Source organism: Calonectris borealis, chromosome 10, assembly GCF_964195595.1.
Source record: "Calonectris borealis chromosome 10, bCalBor7.hap1.2, whole genome shotgun sequence".
Classification (NCBI taxonomy): Eukaryota; Metazoa; Chordata; class Aves; order Procellariiformes; family Procellariidae; genus Calonectris; species Calonectris borealis.
The window spans coordinates 16175769-16194708 of NC_134321.1; the positions used below are offsets into that span (position 1 = coordinate 16175769).

At 37.1% G+C, this 18940-nt stretch overlaps 1 protein-coding gene across 1 annotated transcript in view; it reads right to left on the reverse strand.

Annotated features, from left to right (window-relative positions):
* CACNA2D3 (calcium voltage-gated channel auxiliary subunit alpha2delta 3) overlaps positions 1-8054 on the reverse strand; it is a 471854-nt gene extending 463800 nt beyond the window's left edge. The window contains exons 1-2 of the mRNA XM_075159074.1: positions 7936-8054; positions 7241-7322 (exon numbers count right to left, since the gene is read on the reverse strand). Coding sequence (XP_075015175.1) covers positions 7241-7322; positions 7936-8054 — 201 coding nt within the window. The remainder of the gene's footprint in view (positions 1-7240; positions 7323-7935) is intronic.
* Between the last annotated feature and the right edge of the window lie 10886 nt (positions 8055-18940).

An 18940-nucleotide genomic window follows, 5' to 3' on the forward strand; every position in this document is an offset into this window, starting at 1 on the left:
ATGAAATGAAAATCATATTCCTATACAAAGCATCCAGCAAAGCATATTAAGTATTTCTGTCTTTCACTACAGCAATCATCTTCGCCTCCTCAACTGCCATCTCCGTCTTGAAAATTGCCTGGTACTGGGTGTTGCTCAGGCATTCCTATTTTGAAGATACATTTAAAATACACACACCCCACCTATAGGCTTGTCCAACATTTGAATCCAGATCATTTCAAATATACAGTTATGCACCTAACACTAATTTAAATTCAAATCTGTTTCTCCTTTCATTCTTAAACAGCACCATTGATGAAACAACTTTATTTTACCTTTGTCTAGCTAAACAAATTCTTTTCTTCTAAACTTGACTTCTGTCAACTCAAGGCTAGCTCGTTAAAGCAATACAAGATGTTCTAGCTACTGCTAAGACCCTGCTAAAGACTGCATGAAGCCAACTCTCTTATGCAGGAGGGATTTATGGCAGCTTAATTCCTGTGCTCTGCATTCTACTGTCTACTATTTTATTTCCAGATTCCCACATTCGATACACTGGTTGTAACATCTGTACACTCCTATGTGAACAAGTCTGCCTCTCTTGACCAATCACGATCTCCTCACATCTTAGATCATCATCCTCAGAAACAGTGTAGTAGTTATCAACTACAAGATGGATAACTCCATCTGTAAAGTCTTAGGAGATCCAACTATGATTAAAAAAAAAAAAAGAGCATTTTTGCACAGGCTTCCTTTTTAAATACAAATCTTGCAATGATTTTTCATTCACTCTAAAAAAGTACTTAAGCTTTACAAAAACTGGGCAGATGCTAAATAGGCTTACAAAAACATCCATGCAATTTTGCAAAAACATTATACATAGAAAAAGCAAAATGGAACCTCATGAGAACAACATACTAACCAAAGTATTTCACGAAGACCTTTTGTTGAAGCTTCAACAGCAACCTAAAATACAGTCTATCCTATCAATATATAATTTGTGTTGTACAATGTGTAACCACTTATTATCAGCAACAAAAAATTGTACCCTACAGAACAGTAATGACATTTGAAAGTGTAGAGTATTGATTAGCAGTTGCTTAAAAGTGAATCACCACTACAATGCGGCATCTATTCATGGCTCTACATACCTTCACTGTCAAGACAATTTGCATGGAGACTGGCTCTTTTAACCTTGAAATGTAAGCATTTTCCAATACAGGATGTGAAAGCGAACAACCATAAATGCATTAAGCAAGGGAATTAGCATCCATTTCCTTTCAAGATCTGATGTTTTCCAGTTGGATTGTCCACTCAATAATTTCCATATTAAAAGACATTATTGAAAGTGTAATGCATGTATCATAAACTTACTGAAGCCATCTCCTATTTCTGTTATGTATTAACAATATATTTACTTTCAATAACACAAGTAAGAGGATCATGCTGTGTTTGCAAAACCCAGAAAGACACAGAAAATACTGCAAAATATAAAGTGCTGATGGCAGAAGAGCATGAATTCACCGTGGCTTAAAACAGGGCTTTCCTTTTAGTTAAAGAGATATATAAAACATAATGATTGATATTCAGGCTGATTTAGACTACATTTTAAAAACATTACCAACACAAAAGAATTATTACTCCTGCCATAACACTCAAACAGGAGATGAGAGTAAGACCATAGATCATTCAAGATGCAGTTCTAACTTCACTGAAGGCAAAGAAAATTTTCCAGTACCTTCCGAGAGGGCAGAACTTCATTACAAGAAAGAAGGAAAGATTATTCTCTGTTATTGAGAAAAAGAGACCACAGTATTGGAAGTTTGATAGCACTGTGATATTTTCCTCTACAGATCAATATGGTACCTGAAAATTAGTATTAGACCCAGCAGGTTTTTCCACCTAATACATTAGTAGCATGTGAATGTGTTTGATTATTATTTTTCTTGAACAAAGAAAAATTGAAATATCTATCCAAAAGAATTTACCTTTATGTCTGCAGACAATAACATTAAATACTTCACCAAACACACTGAAATGCTCCGTAACTAGTTTGGCGCAGAGAATAACCTTGTGATTTATGTAGCCCAAAGATCTGTAAGAATTAAAGGGGATGGAAATTCAAGCGCTGCAAACTCCAAAACATCATTTGAGTTAATCGTCAGAATTAAAGTGATTTAAGATTCCCAGATGCATATTTCTTTTATTTTCTCATGCTTGATTTTAATTCAGTGCTAGGAGACACATTTTACATAACCCAGACTTCAGGAGTTTGAATTATAATGAATTATCTCCGAATAGAGCTTTTAGTAAGCTCTATACCATTTACCTGGCTGGTGTTTTTTTGGAGTTTGGGTTTTGGGTTTTTCAGGGTTTTTTTTTTTTGGTTGGTTGGGGGGAGGAGGGAGGCGGTGTTATTGGTTTGGGGTTTTTGCAGTGGGGGGTGGTGGTGGTATTGGGTTTTTTTTAAATCATAGTCATATGTCTACAGTTTTTTTGATCATTTTTCTCCTATTTTTAATAGGGGAAAAAACAGTATTATTTTTGCAGTTTTAAAATTGCTCAGCTGACAAAAGTTTTAACTGATATCCAAGAAGCCAATCCATGTCTATACCTTAAACTGCACGTCTCAATCTTACTGACCCTTCCTTCAAAGCAGGAGTTGCAGTGTCACGAGCAAAGAAGAAACAGCCTACAAAGACCAAAACCAACATAAGGCCGAATAAAAGAAAAGCAATTAATGTCAAGATGATTGGACTAAACTTCTCTAAGAACTTAAATCACTATTATACGATTTAAAAGTAAAGATAGATGTACTGCATGAATCAGATACACCAGCTGAATGCTAATTGATCTAAATCACCCCATTATATTAGTTTTGCATTTCCATAGTTGTAGGAAACAAACAAGATACAGCACCAAATCTAGTCAGTAAATGCAATTCTGAACCTTTAAAAATAGGAATGCTATACTGATTGAAAAACCTGCTTTGAGAAAACACAGTATTTTGAAAACTCCTAACAAATGAAGAATTTGTTGAAAGGAGTAGGCAGATGCAGACTACAGACTGCTTGAGACCATGGCAGTCAGTGCTTACATAACAGTGAAGACTCAATTAGACAACTTACATAAGAAAAATCTGAGATAGCCTTAAACAAGCTTATTTTCAGTAAGAAACCTTTATGGCAGAACCAATAAAAAAAAGTTTATTTTCAGTTAGAAACCGTTCCTACATTTGCAATAAAATAATATCAACTATTCAGGACCAAAACAAGAATTACCAAAGCTCAGAATATTAAAAAAAAAAAAAAACCAAAAACAAACAACAACAACAACAAACCTCCAAAAGAAATCTGAGAAAGCATAGACCACTAGACCATACTGCATTTTTAGAGAAATCAGACACTTCACTGATATTAGAAAAGCTTTACTGTGTAACAACAATTATTTTTAACATTAACAGAAGACACATTACCTGCATTTTTTGCTTCCATTTTATTACTACTATTATTTTGCAACAGCGTAGAACTGAAAACACATTATTATCACAGACACTGTAATGTGAACAGTAGCATTCCCCAAAGTCTCTTCCTCCAAAATTCTAATCGTAGCAGCTGAAGTGAATATCTTTCTGGTACCTAACCCTTGCTTTGCATCCCATTCTTAAAGTCTGGCTTTGCCAGTGGGCTACACTCTCGCATTTACTACAGTACTCACTAAATGTAATCAGAGTGTTAAAAAAAAAGTTTGAAGCAGCGTCAAGATTCAAATAAGGCAGATGTCTCTTGAAAGTCTAAGGAAAAAAAAATATAAGCACCTAAGAGGCAATTAAAATTTCAATCAATTCTTAGGCCCCAGCAGTATTTGCTAACTAGGTGAAGAGTATGCATGTCTCTACAGCACCAAACCGCTTCTTGTACGCTGCCAAATCTATATGACAACTGTAAAACCTCCATAATTCAGACAGCTTTGGAGTAATATTGTCCTATTTTCTTCTGTACGGTTTTTTTGAACACTGAATGGTCTTCCTTCACTTTGAAAGCAAATAGTAGAACATTAAAATGATACATTTTTAAGTGCTGATTTTGCTTAAAAGCTCATCATAATTTCTGAAATTATTTACTGAACTATTATTATTATTTTCTGAGCTATTTACAGTGTCTGGATTTCATCTAAAGTCAGTTTCAGGAAAACTCATATATCCCATATACTCTTAGGAGGCATAACAACATACTTGGATAAGATTTTCATAATGCAATAAAATAATAACACATTCAATTAAGATAAAGAAAGCAGTGGGGTTTTTAAAAAAATAAGTAGTTTCAAAAATGACAAAAATATTCTTATGCATCTTTTTGAAACTCAAGAGACCAGCAATGCTGGTTACTCATTTGATGTTCACAGTACAGCAAGACTTAAGAATTGTAATAACTAAAGCAATATTCACAGCTATGACCTGGCAAAATTTTGCCAGGATAACTTCATTTGCTCAATGAAATTTTAGTATGGGTCAAATGACTCCTAATGTGTAAAACATTTGGGCAGTAGAGTGTGTCAATCATGCCTTGATTTCCAACACATTCCTTTCAAAGTAGTGCTCACTATATATGCTAACAAAATTAATCAAGTAACCTTTACATTAATTTTTCATTTAGCAAGCCTTTATTAAACTAAATGGCACTACAAAGCAGTTGGTAATTGAGAAATCTATACCGCCCAGATATATAATTATACGCACATTTTATATCTTTATTTTTTAACGATGCTTAATTCATAATCAGAAAATGTGGATTCCTCCAGCAATATTAGAAGTTGCACTGCTTCTAAAAGTGGAATCTCAACTTTAAAAAAACATGGACTCTGATCACCCAGAGCTCACTGTAAACACCAAATGGATTCTTGATGCCTGGCTAGTGGGGAGGGGAGAGGGGCAGGGAAAGGCATTTGCATTTACAGCTCTACTGTGCTATCACTTCCTTAATTGTTACGACAACTTCTGCCACTGACTTTGCATGTTGAAAATACTTGCAAATCTTGAAGTTTTTATTCACAGAAGCTTACAGAATAAATATACTTTTTAAAAATACAAAAACATATATGTTAAAGTTACCTGTCAGCCAGGCTCATTTGCCACCATCAACAGCAAGAAATAGCAAGCTTAAAAGGACAGAGACACTTGGAATTTTAAATAAAAATAAAAAGCATCAGAGGTTTCCTAAAACTACTGTAACCAGAAGGTAAAAAGAAAAAAAGAATAGGGGATGTGACAGAGAAATAAAAATGCTCTGAAATACCTGTCAAATCTGCGTTTTGTGTTTCCTCTTTCATTCTATAATGAAATAGCATAACAAAAGCAAGACACAAAACCAAAATAGCTTGCAAAGAACATATACTGTCCACCTTCAAAAACAGGAGCACAGATTTGTTAGTGAAATAGAAAGGATGCTGATGAAAAGGTAGAATGAATAGCTTCCAATTACCTACAATTATAACAACCAATAGGAATAAATCTTGCTACTTCAGAGGGAAAAAATACATTACAGAAGGGATGACAGCAGTATCTACTACGAGGAAGAGCAGACTGATTAAGGAACTCATACTGATTCTTTGTGGATTTTAGCACGATTGCAAAACACAGTACGTTCCATATTTTTCTAGTAAATGTTGGACTATCTGTATTTGGTAGATTTAATTTTTAAAGCCATCTTAGTGCAAAAATGGCTGCGCATGGAACAGTTCCATGTTTGTTATGGCCCAATAAAAAATTGAAGTCTTTTAATAATACTTGATTAGATACTAATCACAACTGAAAGGTCCATCTGCTTTATAAATTTAAGGAGTTCATACAAAAACATGATTATATAAGACTACACAGACTTTAAAGAATGTGAGCTAGAAGTATAATAAATACCAAATGTCCAGATTTCCAGATTAAAATAAAAGTTTGCCCAATATATTGAAGTGAAGCCATTTAATGGCCTTGAAAAGTAGTAAGAGACCTCAAATATTTTTGTTCTTAATAGCTCTGTATTTTAGCTTAGTGAAGTTCATGTTTTGCAGTCCTGGGTATACAACACTGAAAAGACAGATGCTGCTAGGGAACTCCTATGCCTTTGGTAATCATGAAGTCAGTTGCTTTCATTTTACATGGATAACATAAGCTTTTTATTTGAACTGCTACATGTACTGTCGGTTACATAACTTCACACATATACAACCCTTTCAAAATAAGTACTACAAGCTAAAGTAATAATTTCCTTCATAATCGGACCAAAAAAAAAAATTTAATGTGTTACTTGGAACTAAAAATCACGTCTAAAAAAACAGCAGAAATTTAACATATGGGTTGAATGAGTGTCTCTGTAGTCAGTGAATGTCTCAATGTTTTTCCATTTCCATATTGCATTCTGAAGATCACATATTAAACGCCGCAAAATCGCAGTCTTATAATCTTTAACATATTCCTCTTAATCTCTCATTATATTTTTTCAGCAACTGCTGTAAAAATAAATTGTCTACAATACAGAACTTTACTATAGGTTGCATATTTAAATTAGAGTAGACACAGACCTTGATATATACCTAATACTCAAATCCGCTTTCTCATTACCCTCTGTCCCAATTATGTAGACTTATACCAATTTCTCAAGTTTTTGCAATACTTCACTAGCTTATTACCCAGCTGTGCAGCTGAGCAAGAAGATAACCACATTCATTCCTCTTATCTGTAATGATGTAATACATCCCAGCACTGGGTTGAGATGATTGGGGGAATAATGGGATTGTAAAAACTGCAGAGATGACAAACAACAGTGCAGCCGCCTTCTCCTGATACAGTAAATTGCGTACATACAGCACAGGGTGAAAATAATACAATATGCACTAATTCTGCTCCTTGAATGAAGTTAACATTTTTCATAAGCAGCAGCTGTTTCTACACAGAAACATCATCATCACAATGCAGCAGCCAGATTAAATACCCGCAATCTAGGCTGAAGCCTAGACTTCAAGAAATAGAAGTATTGGGGTTTACTTTCTAATGATAACAAAAAATCATCCAAAAAGAAAAATATCAGTTTAATCAAGGACTCTCCAGATAGTGCAGTGCAATGCAAAAAGTCATCAGGGACTGCTATGCAATACAAAAATAGATCTTGGACCAAAGCACGTACAGCACTGCTTTCCTATTCAATTAAAAAATTAAATCTGCCTCCATTTTCTCTGTTAAAACCTTCCTTATTACAACTGAAGAGATCCTTACCTTCTGCAGGAGCTGGGAACCTGAGTACTTGGCTGCAATAGATTTGATCTCCCCACCAAATGCTGAGGCCCAGAGCTTAACACTGTGAAGAAAAAAAATGAGAGACAGGAAGAAATGTAATACACATGTCATAGCAAGCAACACAGACTGTAACAGCTTCAGCTGCACTCAGAAGGATCCTAGCAATTTTGCATTAAAGCGCTCACTAAGGAACCTAAGCACAGAAAAAGATTAGCAAAGCTGTTCAAGTATAAGCACAAACTAGATGCTATGCTAAGGTAAGGCCTCCGATATGAAACTACCCAACCTGCACTGTTTAAATTTAAAGAATCAACTTGTACAGAAACATGTTTTGGCACAATATAACATACATCCATTGAAAGGAAAGAAGCAGATAAAATGGCAGAATAGTTCCGAAGCATAAATTCTCACATGAGGAGTGAACATAACAGCATCAACTTCAACAAATACAAGCACTTAAGACTCTGTGGCCACATACTCCACCAACATATGCTCCTACAATAAAATTAAAGTAGTGCTGAGCGCGTTAGAGACTACCACTTTAAACACAGCTGACAGAGGAGCAAAGGTGCCTTGAACAGTCAAATCTCTGCAATATAAAAAGATAAGGACTTGAGCAGTCAAGTTCTCATCCTTGAACATTGTCCTGAGAGCAATAGCATGAAAGCACTTACACAGACAAGGGGATCTGCTGCTCCGATCCAACCACATCCACTAAGGCTGTGTTAAAAGCTGTCCAGAAGATAAAGAAAAACCCCCCAAAAGCCCGAAGAAGATTCAGATTCTCTGGCATTGTGCCTTTCTGTGCCTGGAAAGATTTGGGGAAATTCAAGTAAAGCTGAATTCAGCAGCAGTGGGGTTTTTGCTTCTGAAGCCTCTTTCCCCACTCTTACCCCCTCCACTAGAACAACACTGGAAGAAATCACAGCTCCATCCTCATGCCTCCAAAGAATGACCCTTCTCTGTGTAATGGAAGGAGAGGACGAGAAGCGAAGCTCTAATGACTTGAAAACTATTGTGTCCCTGGTAATAGCAAAGCGTTTTCCAGCACTACTGCAGCCACTTGCATGTAGTTCTTTACAACTCCGCAGTCAGCAGTGTGCTGGAGTTACTTCAGTGACCTACTGCTGCTCCAAAGTGCCCTTAGCAGCAAGAAAGCAGACTATTGATTCCAACTGGGGAGGCTGTCTTCTTGCAATTACTGCTCACTTTGCAAAAGGAAAGCTGCCTAGAGTTCTCCTTTCCCTCGCCGGTAACCTCCAGCCTTCATCCCAGATCAAGTCAGCCAGTGCATTGGTTCAGCGGAGCAGGAGCAGCAGCCTTTTAACGGGATAGCGCGGAGACAGAGAGGCAGGCACAGGAGGAGCTGGACCAGAGGGAGGGTGCCTCTGTATGGCAAAAGCAGAGAAAGTCTGGAGGAGCTGAAAGTGTAGTTGAGCCCTTTCAGGAAGGCGAGAAGAGAGCGCTGCACATTGCCGGGGGCTGAGCTAGGGAGGGCTCGGCGGGTCTGGCAGGGGCGGGGGGGTGGGGGGGCCACGCACACCCACCGGAGACCCGGCCAATTCAGGCAGGGCACCGCTGCGTGACAAGCATCTGTCACACAGCCCGGAGAGGCGATGGATGGACGGAGCTCAGCCCTTCGCGCCGAGAGTGCCCAGCATCCCGGCCGCGGAGCCGCACCGAGGAGGGCACCGACAGACGGAGGGAGGAGAGGAGCGATTCCCGCCGAGGTAGCATCGCCGACGAGCGGGAGCAGAGGGTTCCCGGAGCGAGCCCCGGGTTTAGGTCAGGCTCGCACATTTAATTGAGTCATATATAGCACATCCTTGTGCATAAAGGCACATTTGCTGCTTCCTCCCACGCCTGAGCGCTGCAGCGAGTCACTATACGAGAGATCGGGACTAGCAAAGGCTTATGAATGAAAAGAAATGCAGCATAACTAAATCAATGCAGGCTAACTGACTCGAGCCTATGAATAAATTATTAATTTGTGCTCGTACAAGAATCCCCTTGATATAACAAACATAGGATTACAAGCTCCTCCATAGAGAGAGCAGCTGGGGAGCAGGAGGGATTGGTCCAGGTATTTTTGTTGTTGTTCCATTTTAAAATCTACCCTCCCTCCTTTTGCTTTTATTCCTCTCCCTCTGCTTGTTTCTCACCTTCTTCTCCACTAAATGCACAGACTTAAAATAGCAATTGAACTTTGATGTAAATAAGCATGGCAAGACCTGAGCATGGGCTGAGTCATCCTTGCATCATACAATATAGCTCCAGCATCCGCTCCAGAATTCTAGTTTCTTCCCTCTGGAGTTAGAATTAACACCCCAAAATATTCACTCTGTCTTTGTATACTGTTCTTGTCTTGTTTAACATTTTCTGTCTTGAAGCTAGATATGTAGTACCTGTATTTTTTTTCCCTGCATTAACATTTCTAAGAGCACTGAACAGTTTGCTTTAAATATCAAAACCTCTATTCAACACCTGGCTGATAAAAGCTTTCTGCTTTCTCAGAAGAAACTAGAAGTTTAAAGATAGAAAGACTACCTTAGGGAAACTGTATAGAACAGAGTAGCATGGTACACTGCAACTTTCACCACCCACTGGCCATCGCCACCAGGAGCAGTAAATAAATCATATTTCTGTCTGTACTATTACCTTCATATGAAGGCAATAATGGAAGTTTTGTTAAAAGGGACACTTATTTTTGTGTATTAATCAATGATTTTGAAAGTCTTACTATCTGTGCTGTTACTGTGGATTTTCTAAGCAGTGTTTTAAATATGCTGCCATGTCACCAAGTGTTCAGCCTACCTACAGGCAGAATTATAAAAATGCACATGGCTGACTAACCATATATAATTATGTGCCCCTTTGAACATATTATATAAACAATAGTATCTTTTCAAAACTAGGAATGAAACAGGAATGGTGGACTGCCTCACTACTTGTCCTGCTTAGCTTTTTTACATGCTAAACAATGTCAGGATGGAAATTCATAAGGCTAATTTGTGGCACTCAAACTTTGTTTTCACATTATCACAGATCCTTATCTGCTTCAAGTCAACACAGTGCACTGGTGACAAGTAACAGCTAGCTTCATTCTTCAAAGGATTACTGGAAGCCCTAGAAACTTTTTGAAAGCACATACAATGTGCCTGTGTTCAATAGGCCTGAGAAATTTAACATGTATTAAAATCATCACTAATTATTGGCAAGAAAACATGATAAAGTCACTTGTCTAACCTTGACTTTATTTACATTCATTATACATTCAATACGATATCAGATCTACAATTTATGCATTTAGCATGTATAACTGGACACTCACATTTGTTTAATATAGAAATCCTATTTCTACTATCACTAGTCTCAGGGAAAAAAAAAAAATCACTTGAAAAAGAAATATATACTCGACAGCACAAGCATGCCCACCTCCTTTTGTGTTAACAAACATTTGTATACATTTACCATAGAGCGCTTTCAGCATCTTTCATTAATGCACACTGGTTATGTTCATGCAAGTATTTAGTTCCTCTCGATAATTCAGTGAATGGAAAGCAAACCTATACTGTAACAGTGGTTTGACACATACAAGCCATACATATAAACCACTAGAAGTGACAACACTTTCTGTCAAGCTATTGCATCCTGGCCTGACCACTGCTGACTATTCCTGGTATGCAGATCACTGCAGTAAAGACACCAGGTTCAAAATTAATGTTACCATTTCCTCCATGTTGTCCTCATGAGGAGGATACAGAAACTTTCCCTAAGTGGGTTTGCATAAGGACCAAGGAAAATAAATAGAAAAAAGAAGTGGTAAGTTCTGCCAAAAGGTTTGAGTCCTTTATACTGGGGATACAGCAGTGTGCTTCATTATTTGGTACAGCCTTGTGGTGTCCCGGAGCAAAGTCAGAAGAAAGCTAAGTTTCAAAGAAGCATAGTAATGAATTTATATTTTGGAAGTAAGCATTTTTATCATGTCCTTATGCTGTTATAGATAAAGATTCTTCCAGATTTGGCAGTTAAGTGCTGGTCCCACTAGAAAAATGTATCTACAGATACCTGATCAGAGAAGGAAAGTGTTTATGCGCTTAGCAAATTTACATTCTAAAAGCAAAGTGCATCTTAGCAGTAAGTGCAGGTAAGTTACTTATGTGCCAGTGGTCTCAGAAGCAGAGCTCCCCACATAAGTGTATTAAGTTGGATCACTGTGCCCCCAGCCCCCCACTTTTAAGGGATAAAAATGGCATCTAATCTCCTGCTGTGTCTTTGATGATCAAGTAAAATGGCGCATTTTAGCATCTCACAGAAAATGAAAGAAGCTGTTTTCCCCATGAAAGCAGAAATAAAATTTGGACACGTGAATCATCAAGTATTGTAATAGAAAGTCACAGGCACAGTCAGAGAAAGCTGATGAATCCCCAAAGCTTTTGCAGTGGACTACATTCAGGAAAACAACTGAGGGATGGGGGGGGGGGAAACAAAATCAACAAACAAAAAAAACCCAAAAACCCAAACAAACAAAAACAACCCCACAGATCAAGGGCAAAGGGTAATTATGAGATTAGACACAGGGGCTGAAGTAGAGAACACAGACTAAGGGAAAGTCCTGTACATAAAAACATATAGTAACTTTAACTGACAAATTAATCCCATTGTTCTTTCCTCTTGTCTACCTCCAGATATATTTACACTTATAAAAGGGTGCAGAAAGAGGGTCACATTTGCATCAGAGTATACTTTGAGGTCTTTCGTATCTTTCACGTATCAACCCCTAATAAAAATCAAATCGAGAGGCATAGAGAGAAGAGAACATATGGTGCAGGGGAGAAGAGTAGGAGGAAATGATATAATTAACACAAATGTTTATTGTATTTCTTTTTTCAGATGCTTATCTACAATGAGTTCTAAACAGAGAGGAATAAATGCAGAAGGCTAAAGTGCTAAAAGCCTTGCTGAAGATGCAAGCCACCACCACTTGAAATTAAAGGAAATACATCAGTTTATCTATATTCCACATATATTAGAAGGTTCAGATACTGAAAAAATAGACAAGTTCTAACTACACTGTATGATGTGGTGTTAATACTTGCTTTGTAGGATATTCCTCAGCAGTTCTAAATACTAAGATTATAATCCTCAGATGTGTTCTCTACAGTGCATTTTTTTTGTTTGATTTAAGAGATTAAAATATCCCTTCCTTCCCTTTTCCCTTCTCTGAAATACTTCTCTTAAAAAGTAATTCATTAAATAGAGGCAGTGGTAGGGGGAAAAAAGGGAGGAAGTGGAGGGATATAGCCACCTCATGCAATAAACAATTTAATATAACTTCCTGTACTGAAGATCCTTCCAGTCTTTAACAACTGTATGCAACTTTTCCCTTACTTCTCTGCAAGTATAATGTTTCACATACACTTACACATAGAAAATGAAAACAGGAGAAGTAAAGGGATAACAAAAGTCGTCTCAGCTTCACAAAACACTGAGATTGTCAGATGAAAAGCAAAATCTGAACGTTCAGGATTTATTATTTGGAAACAACCCAATGGTGGAAGGATTCATCAAGTAGCGTCTGCATGCTGTGAGAACACAGGCTTACTTGTTTCAAGTGAGCCGTACATCTGAGAAAGAGCAAGAGACTGCACATTAGACTTATTCTTTAGAGACTTAACATATGTACATGTATTCTTCGAATTTTATGAAGGTCCCATGTGTATAAATCTAAGTGTTTCATTGGTACGGGAATACCTAGTTATTGACCGATTCCAACCCATTTACAACAAAGATTGAGGTCAAGTAACATTACTCACTGGATTAAATGAACACAATTGCACATAATGGGCATGAGCTAGTGACTTCTAGAAATAAAAATACTGCAAAAATTCTAAACCATGTCACTATTTTTTATGCAACTTCATAATATTATCATCTTGTTTATGCATACTGTTCAGGTCAAATCAAACGCTAATATTTCAGTTCACGAGAATATTAAGGGTATATGCAATCTATGTTTACATATACTTAAAATCAGTTACACGAGAATAAATACAATCTCTAAAGATTTAAAAAAAATACTAATATACACTCACAATTAATATGTTGCGAGTACAGCATTTTAGGTTACTGTCACGTTATCTTTAGCACAGTCCAACACCAAATAAACCTCACAGTTTGCCATAAACCCCTAAGGAACGCATGGTTAATTTAGCTTCTACAAAGCCTATGTTCAGCTGGCTTTAGCATCTCCACAAGGAGTTAAAATGTAAAAGAGCAAAGCATTATCACATCCCAGCCTATGAGAGCTCATTCTGCATGGTAAGCTAGAATGCTTTAAGCTAATGATGTTTATAGCTAACCAAATCCAATTTCAGCAGTCCACCGTAGCTCTAGTCTCTTAGTGCCATTTTACATAAGCTTCATTTATTTTGAATTTTCAACTATTAAGACAAAGTCCGCATTTGGTTTCTTTCAAGTGTCATGCTAGGAAATGAACTCTTCTCTAAGCAAATAAATTACCTTTTTACTCCCAAGGCTAGTGCTAGGTTGTAAACATTAATGCTTTCAATGCATTCAAAATACTTGAAAACCGAAGATAGGACTTAAAAATGAGAAACTTCAATTGGACAGAATACTATGGAAACAAACCTAGCATTCTTTCTCTGATGATACAAATGAAGACTAAAGGTCACAACATATTTAAGTGCTCATCTATTACTGTCTACACACTAGAATGAAACCCCTAGTCATATCTATAATGGCCTGTGAATGTTCACCCAAACCTTGGCAAATTCCTCAGGGCCACTTTAAGGGACCCTTATCAAAGCCCAAAATACAGACTTCAAAGGTTAGGAAAAGCATTCCTTTTACTTCAGATCTTGGCAGGATTAGTGACACATAACCACTGGGTACCAAAAATTCAAGGGAGGAGAAAGAGGGGAAGTGGTACTGAGCAGACCCTTTCAAAAGAGAGCTCCTTTTGCATCGATAGATGAAGTGTCATCTATTGACCCATTGTCATCAGTGAGGTTAAGTTTCCAACTACTCAGCTGGAAGCAACCTGCAAACTTTAGACTAACATTTAATTATTTTCAAAATACTGTCCTTATCGCAAAGTTGAAAATACAACATAATTTTGATCCAAAAAACAGTGCTATGTCAAGTAATTATGTAAAGCCATTAGGTACTTCAGAGGCCTATAATTCTGTCACTCTCCAATTAATTCCTGCATCACAAGTATGAATTTTGAGGTAGAAATGTGACTTTTCTGAAGTCTTGAGTATCAGATCAAGAAATCGGTAGTTTACTCAACACAGCGCTGCTTATATTCACAGAAAATGAATTTTGTATAATTCTATGGCAGCAGTTGCTAACCTGTGATCTATTTCTGCTCTATCACTTTGGTGAGTCTTGTTCATTTATCGTGAACATTGACTGATCCTGAAAATCAAAGTTATCTCAAAAGGCTATTGGAAATAGCATATATTAAAAAGTAAGCACATTATGGTAATGAATTCCAGTAACTTGTTACATTAAAACAAAACAAAAAAACTCAAAAAACATCAACATAAGAAAAAGTCCTGAAGAGTAAGGATATTAGACTGTCTTAAATATCCGATCACAATTGCAGAGTAAGACCACCAAGGATTACCAAGGCAAATAGGTTTCAAGACGACTAAAACACTAGGAAGCACTAAATACATTCTAAATACATTTCTTAACTTTTCAGAGTTTAAAATTGACTTAACTTCAAAAAGAGTGTAGGCAATTCATTAATTGTCTTAAGGTCACAATAGCAACTTGATAAAACCTATTTAAGACTTGCTGCTTTATGCAAATCAAGTTTTGCTTCTTCAGCAGTGACTGTTACTTTGGGTAAGAACCAAATTTAAGATTGCATTTTTTTCCACCAATGCAAGTGGCTACTTGTTCCAGTGAACATTAGTTCAAATGTTGCTGCCGCTAAGCAGATGAAACAATCTATTATTAGGGCTCTCCCACAATACCCTAAGTCAGTGGAAAAAGTGGATTTGGGCATAATGAATAATTCTGGCATCCCACAGAATGATACCCTATCACAGAAAAAAATACAAGATAGTCTCTCACTCTGGAGTTTCAAATTCTGACTTGTTTATAGTGGTCCGATTTTACTTCTATTTTAATAATACAGCTTGACATCACATACCATGGAAATCTCAGGCTTCACCTGCTGAAGAACAGCCAATTTATCAGGTTGTTGTGGGTTTTTTTAAGTACATTAAAGCACAATTATGCTTAAAAGATGGAAAGTAAAAGCAAAATTGATACCCATAAATATACTAATAAGTGTTAGGTAAAATATTTGCCAGAGCATGCATTTCTATTTTACAGGCTGTTAATCCAGCATAGTGTCACTAACATTGCAAGAGACACACACAGACTGCTATGCTCATTACTTTTTAATGTATCACTCCATTTTAAACAATAAGACTAACAAGTTCAGGCCATAATATAGCCATCCTTCCAATGACTGTTAAAAAAAAAAAACAACAAAACACATCAAAAACAACAAACCACCACAAAAACAACACACACACACACACCCAAATACCAGTTTACACTATGATTCTACTTATAAGCAACCAATATTAGTAGAAAATATAGAAAAAGAAGCAAAGTTCTGAGCCAAACTTCTTGTTATTGGGTGTTATCCCACCCCAATGTTTTCGGTTACTTTTTTTTGTTTGGTTGGTTTTTTGTGTCATGAAAACACTTTTGCTTAATCTTCAATTTGTTAATAAAATGGGGACTAATACACTATATTTAGCTAATGGATTCAATACAATATTTCATCAAAGGCCAGTGACACCACCCCTTAACCCAAAGGTGATGTTTTATTAATAAATAATATATGCCATTTATCAAGGACCTCTCAAATAAGCATAAAAAAAAGGTTTGTGCATTTCTCAGCCCTCCATCTCTCAGACATTACTAGAAATAACTGTCTCCATTTTAATGGAGGATGAACTACTTAACTTTCCCCAAACTGGTATTTTTGGAATTAGCTCAGGGCTGCTGGAAAAAAGCAACAGGACATCTTGTCAATGTTTCACAGAAAAGCTTAAGAACGGTATCAGACCCCAAGAGCTTCTCCTGAGCATTACACAACCTGATACATAATTTGGTCCTTGAAAACTAAGGCTCCCTATTTTTCCTCCAATACATTTATCCTCCCACCATCTTTTTTTTCCTGCAAACCCATTGCTATGTGTCTCTACTTTCAGTTCTCACCTTTGTCTATTGCAAGTCCCACTTTTCCAAGCAACAGAATGGTACTGCCCATTTTCTCACAAAAGCATGCAAAATTCCCTAAACAGTTTTCTGACTTCTTTGATCCCTAAATTCAATACTCCCATCCTTCTTTATAAGTGTAGTAAAGGCTATTTCATCCTACATACCCTTCCGACTCATACAGAGTGCTGCCCATAGTCTTACTGCTGGAGAAGAGAAAGCCATCTAAATCACAGCCTATGCTCAATTCTATCTAAAATTACCATAAATCCAAATTGCAGAAGCTGCTCAGCCTCCAGAACAGGAGGTGTCAGAAATTCATGAAGAGCCTTCCTTATAAGATGCACTGTGCTCATGTGACGCTTGCCTAGTAATCAAGTGTTAAAGCTGCAAGCTCATAAGAACACCTATTATCATCCATCATCCGAGACCACTGACCCACTCATCAGTGCACTGCTAATTCACCTTGGTTTTATTTCTCATCAGGGAATCTCCACCCGAGGTGTCATCTACTTACACTGTTTAAAATTCTCCTCCCAAGCAGCTGTTCTAGGAAACTCCTTACTTTGTTTCAAGCTTTAAGATCTAAAGTCAGGTCTTTTTAGCTGCCAAAGAAAAGCAATACTGTGAGCTTTTTGTTGTTAAAGAAAAGAATTAATAATTATCACTGCAAGACTTCAACAGCACTTCTTGTTAACAGGTTTGTGGTAGCAATCAGACATAGAAGATGGCTACATTTCTGGAGATGCTTCATATTTTCACTTAATGTGTTAACCAATACACATACTTCAGTGCATTTATATTGCAGATACTTTTGGAATCACAGTAATGATTCGATTGTTTATTGCTTCCTAGATTCAGAAAAAAAAAACCTACAAGGAGATTAAAGAAGCACAAGACATCCATGTTCTATACAAGTTTATATAATGGTTGAACATTATAAATCATTGATAAGTCAGCATTCTTGCTGGTGTCTTTTATCAGGATGCTGCATCATGCCCTACAAAGCTGGTGCCATTCTCTCACTTCCAGATAACAAGTTACCAAACTACTCGGTCCCAGTGCAAACACTGCACTCCTAAGACAGCTTCCCCCATCCAAATCGTGCTTCCTACATGTCAGAAAGGGAGTAATAGTTGGAATTACTAGCTCTCCTATTCTTGCACCTACCCTGCCAAGAAGTGACTAAAACTAAGTTTTAGGAAAGGATAGAAATACAGAGAGAGAAAGAGAGCGCGCGAAAGGGAGCGCGAGAGCGAGCTGTCTGTCTATGTATCTGTGTACATACACACAGCACTGAGCGTAAGAGGTTGGGGAGAATAAAGTTATGACTAAATGCCTTTTCTGGACATTTACTTTAGTCCAACACAAGTTATTCACATCAATAAAATCATAACTGGAAATTATGGTATTGCATTTGTTATAAAGCTAGTGGACCTACTCTGGTCTCTATTGCTTAAACAAACTAATTACTCCTAATCAAAGAAAGGTAGCCATAACACACAGCTGAGAAGCTGCAGATCTCTGAAGAGATAAGTTCTCCAAAAATTAAGTAAACAAAAAGCTTCTAAAAGTTTCCTAAGAAAACATTTAAAGTTATTCTGCATATAATTAGTACATGCCCAGCCTTTAACTTACTGATGCATACAGTCAATACAATCCTTTAGCAAAGCTGAACAACTCTTTCATACTACCCTGGGTAACATCTGAGAACACAGTCCTGTTGTCAGGGAAAGGCAGCACTCCACAACAGCAGACACTTCAAGCAGCACTTCTTAGAGCAGCAGTTGCTGCTTCAAGAAATATGTAAGACCAGGGAACTGCAGTAGTTGAAGACAACACATGTCATCTTTCTGGGCATCTTGCCTTAACTGTATTACCAAGAGAACTAGCATTTTATATTTTTAAGAATTGTAGATGAAGTGACTAGGGATTTATTTAGAAAATCTAGTGTCCTAACTGACCTTACTTAGCACAATTGGCACCACCCAGCATACTGCCACCCCCATCCCGAGACTGAAATACAGTAGTGCACGCACGCTTCAAGAATACAAATTGCCAACGGGGAAAAGTAATAATCTCAAGGCTTGCATCATTTCACAGCCGAGTCGTTTGAAGACAGGCTAGCCGTTACATAAAGCAGCTGTGTTATCTGGCTTTTCCTTTCATTCATTTATAGACTTGAGCTGTTTTTCTAAGTCAGTTAGAACTATTTTCCTCATTACAGGTTTTTGTTCAATATGCAAGGAACTTAGCTGTAGCAAAAAGCCACAAAGACTTCCATTCTGTATATGTCAATATTTTAGAGACATTGTTAAATTGGAAGCCTGTTAGGGTTCTCCAGATAGGTTACAGTATTGGCTGGAATTCACCACGACACAACAGAAAGATCTGTCTTTGCAAACT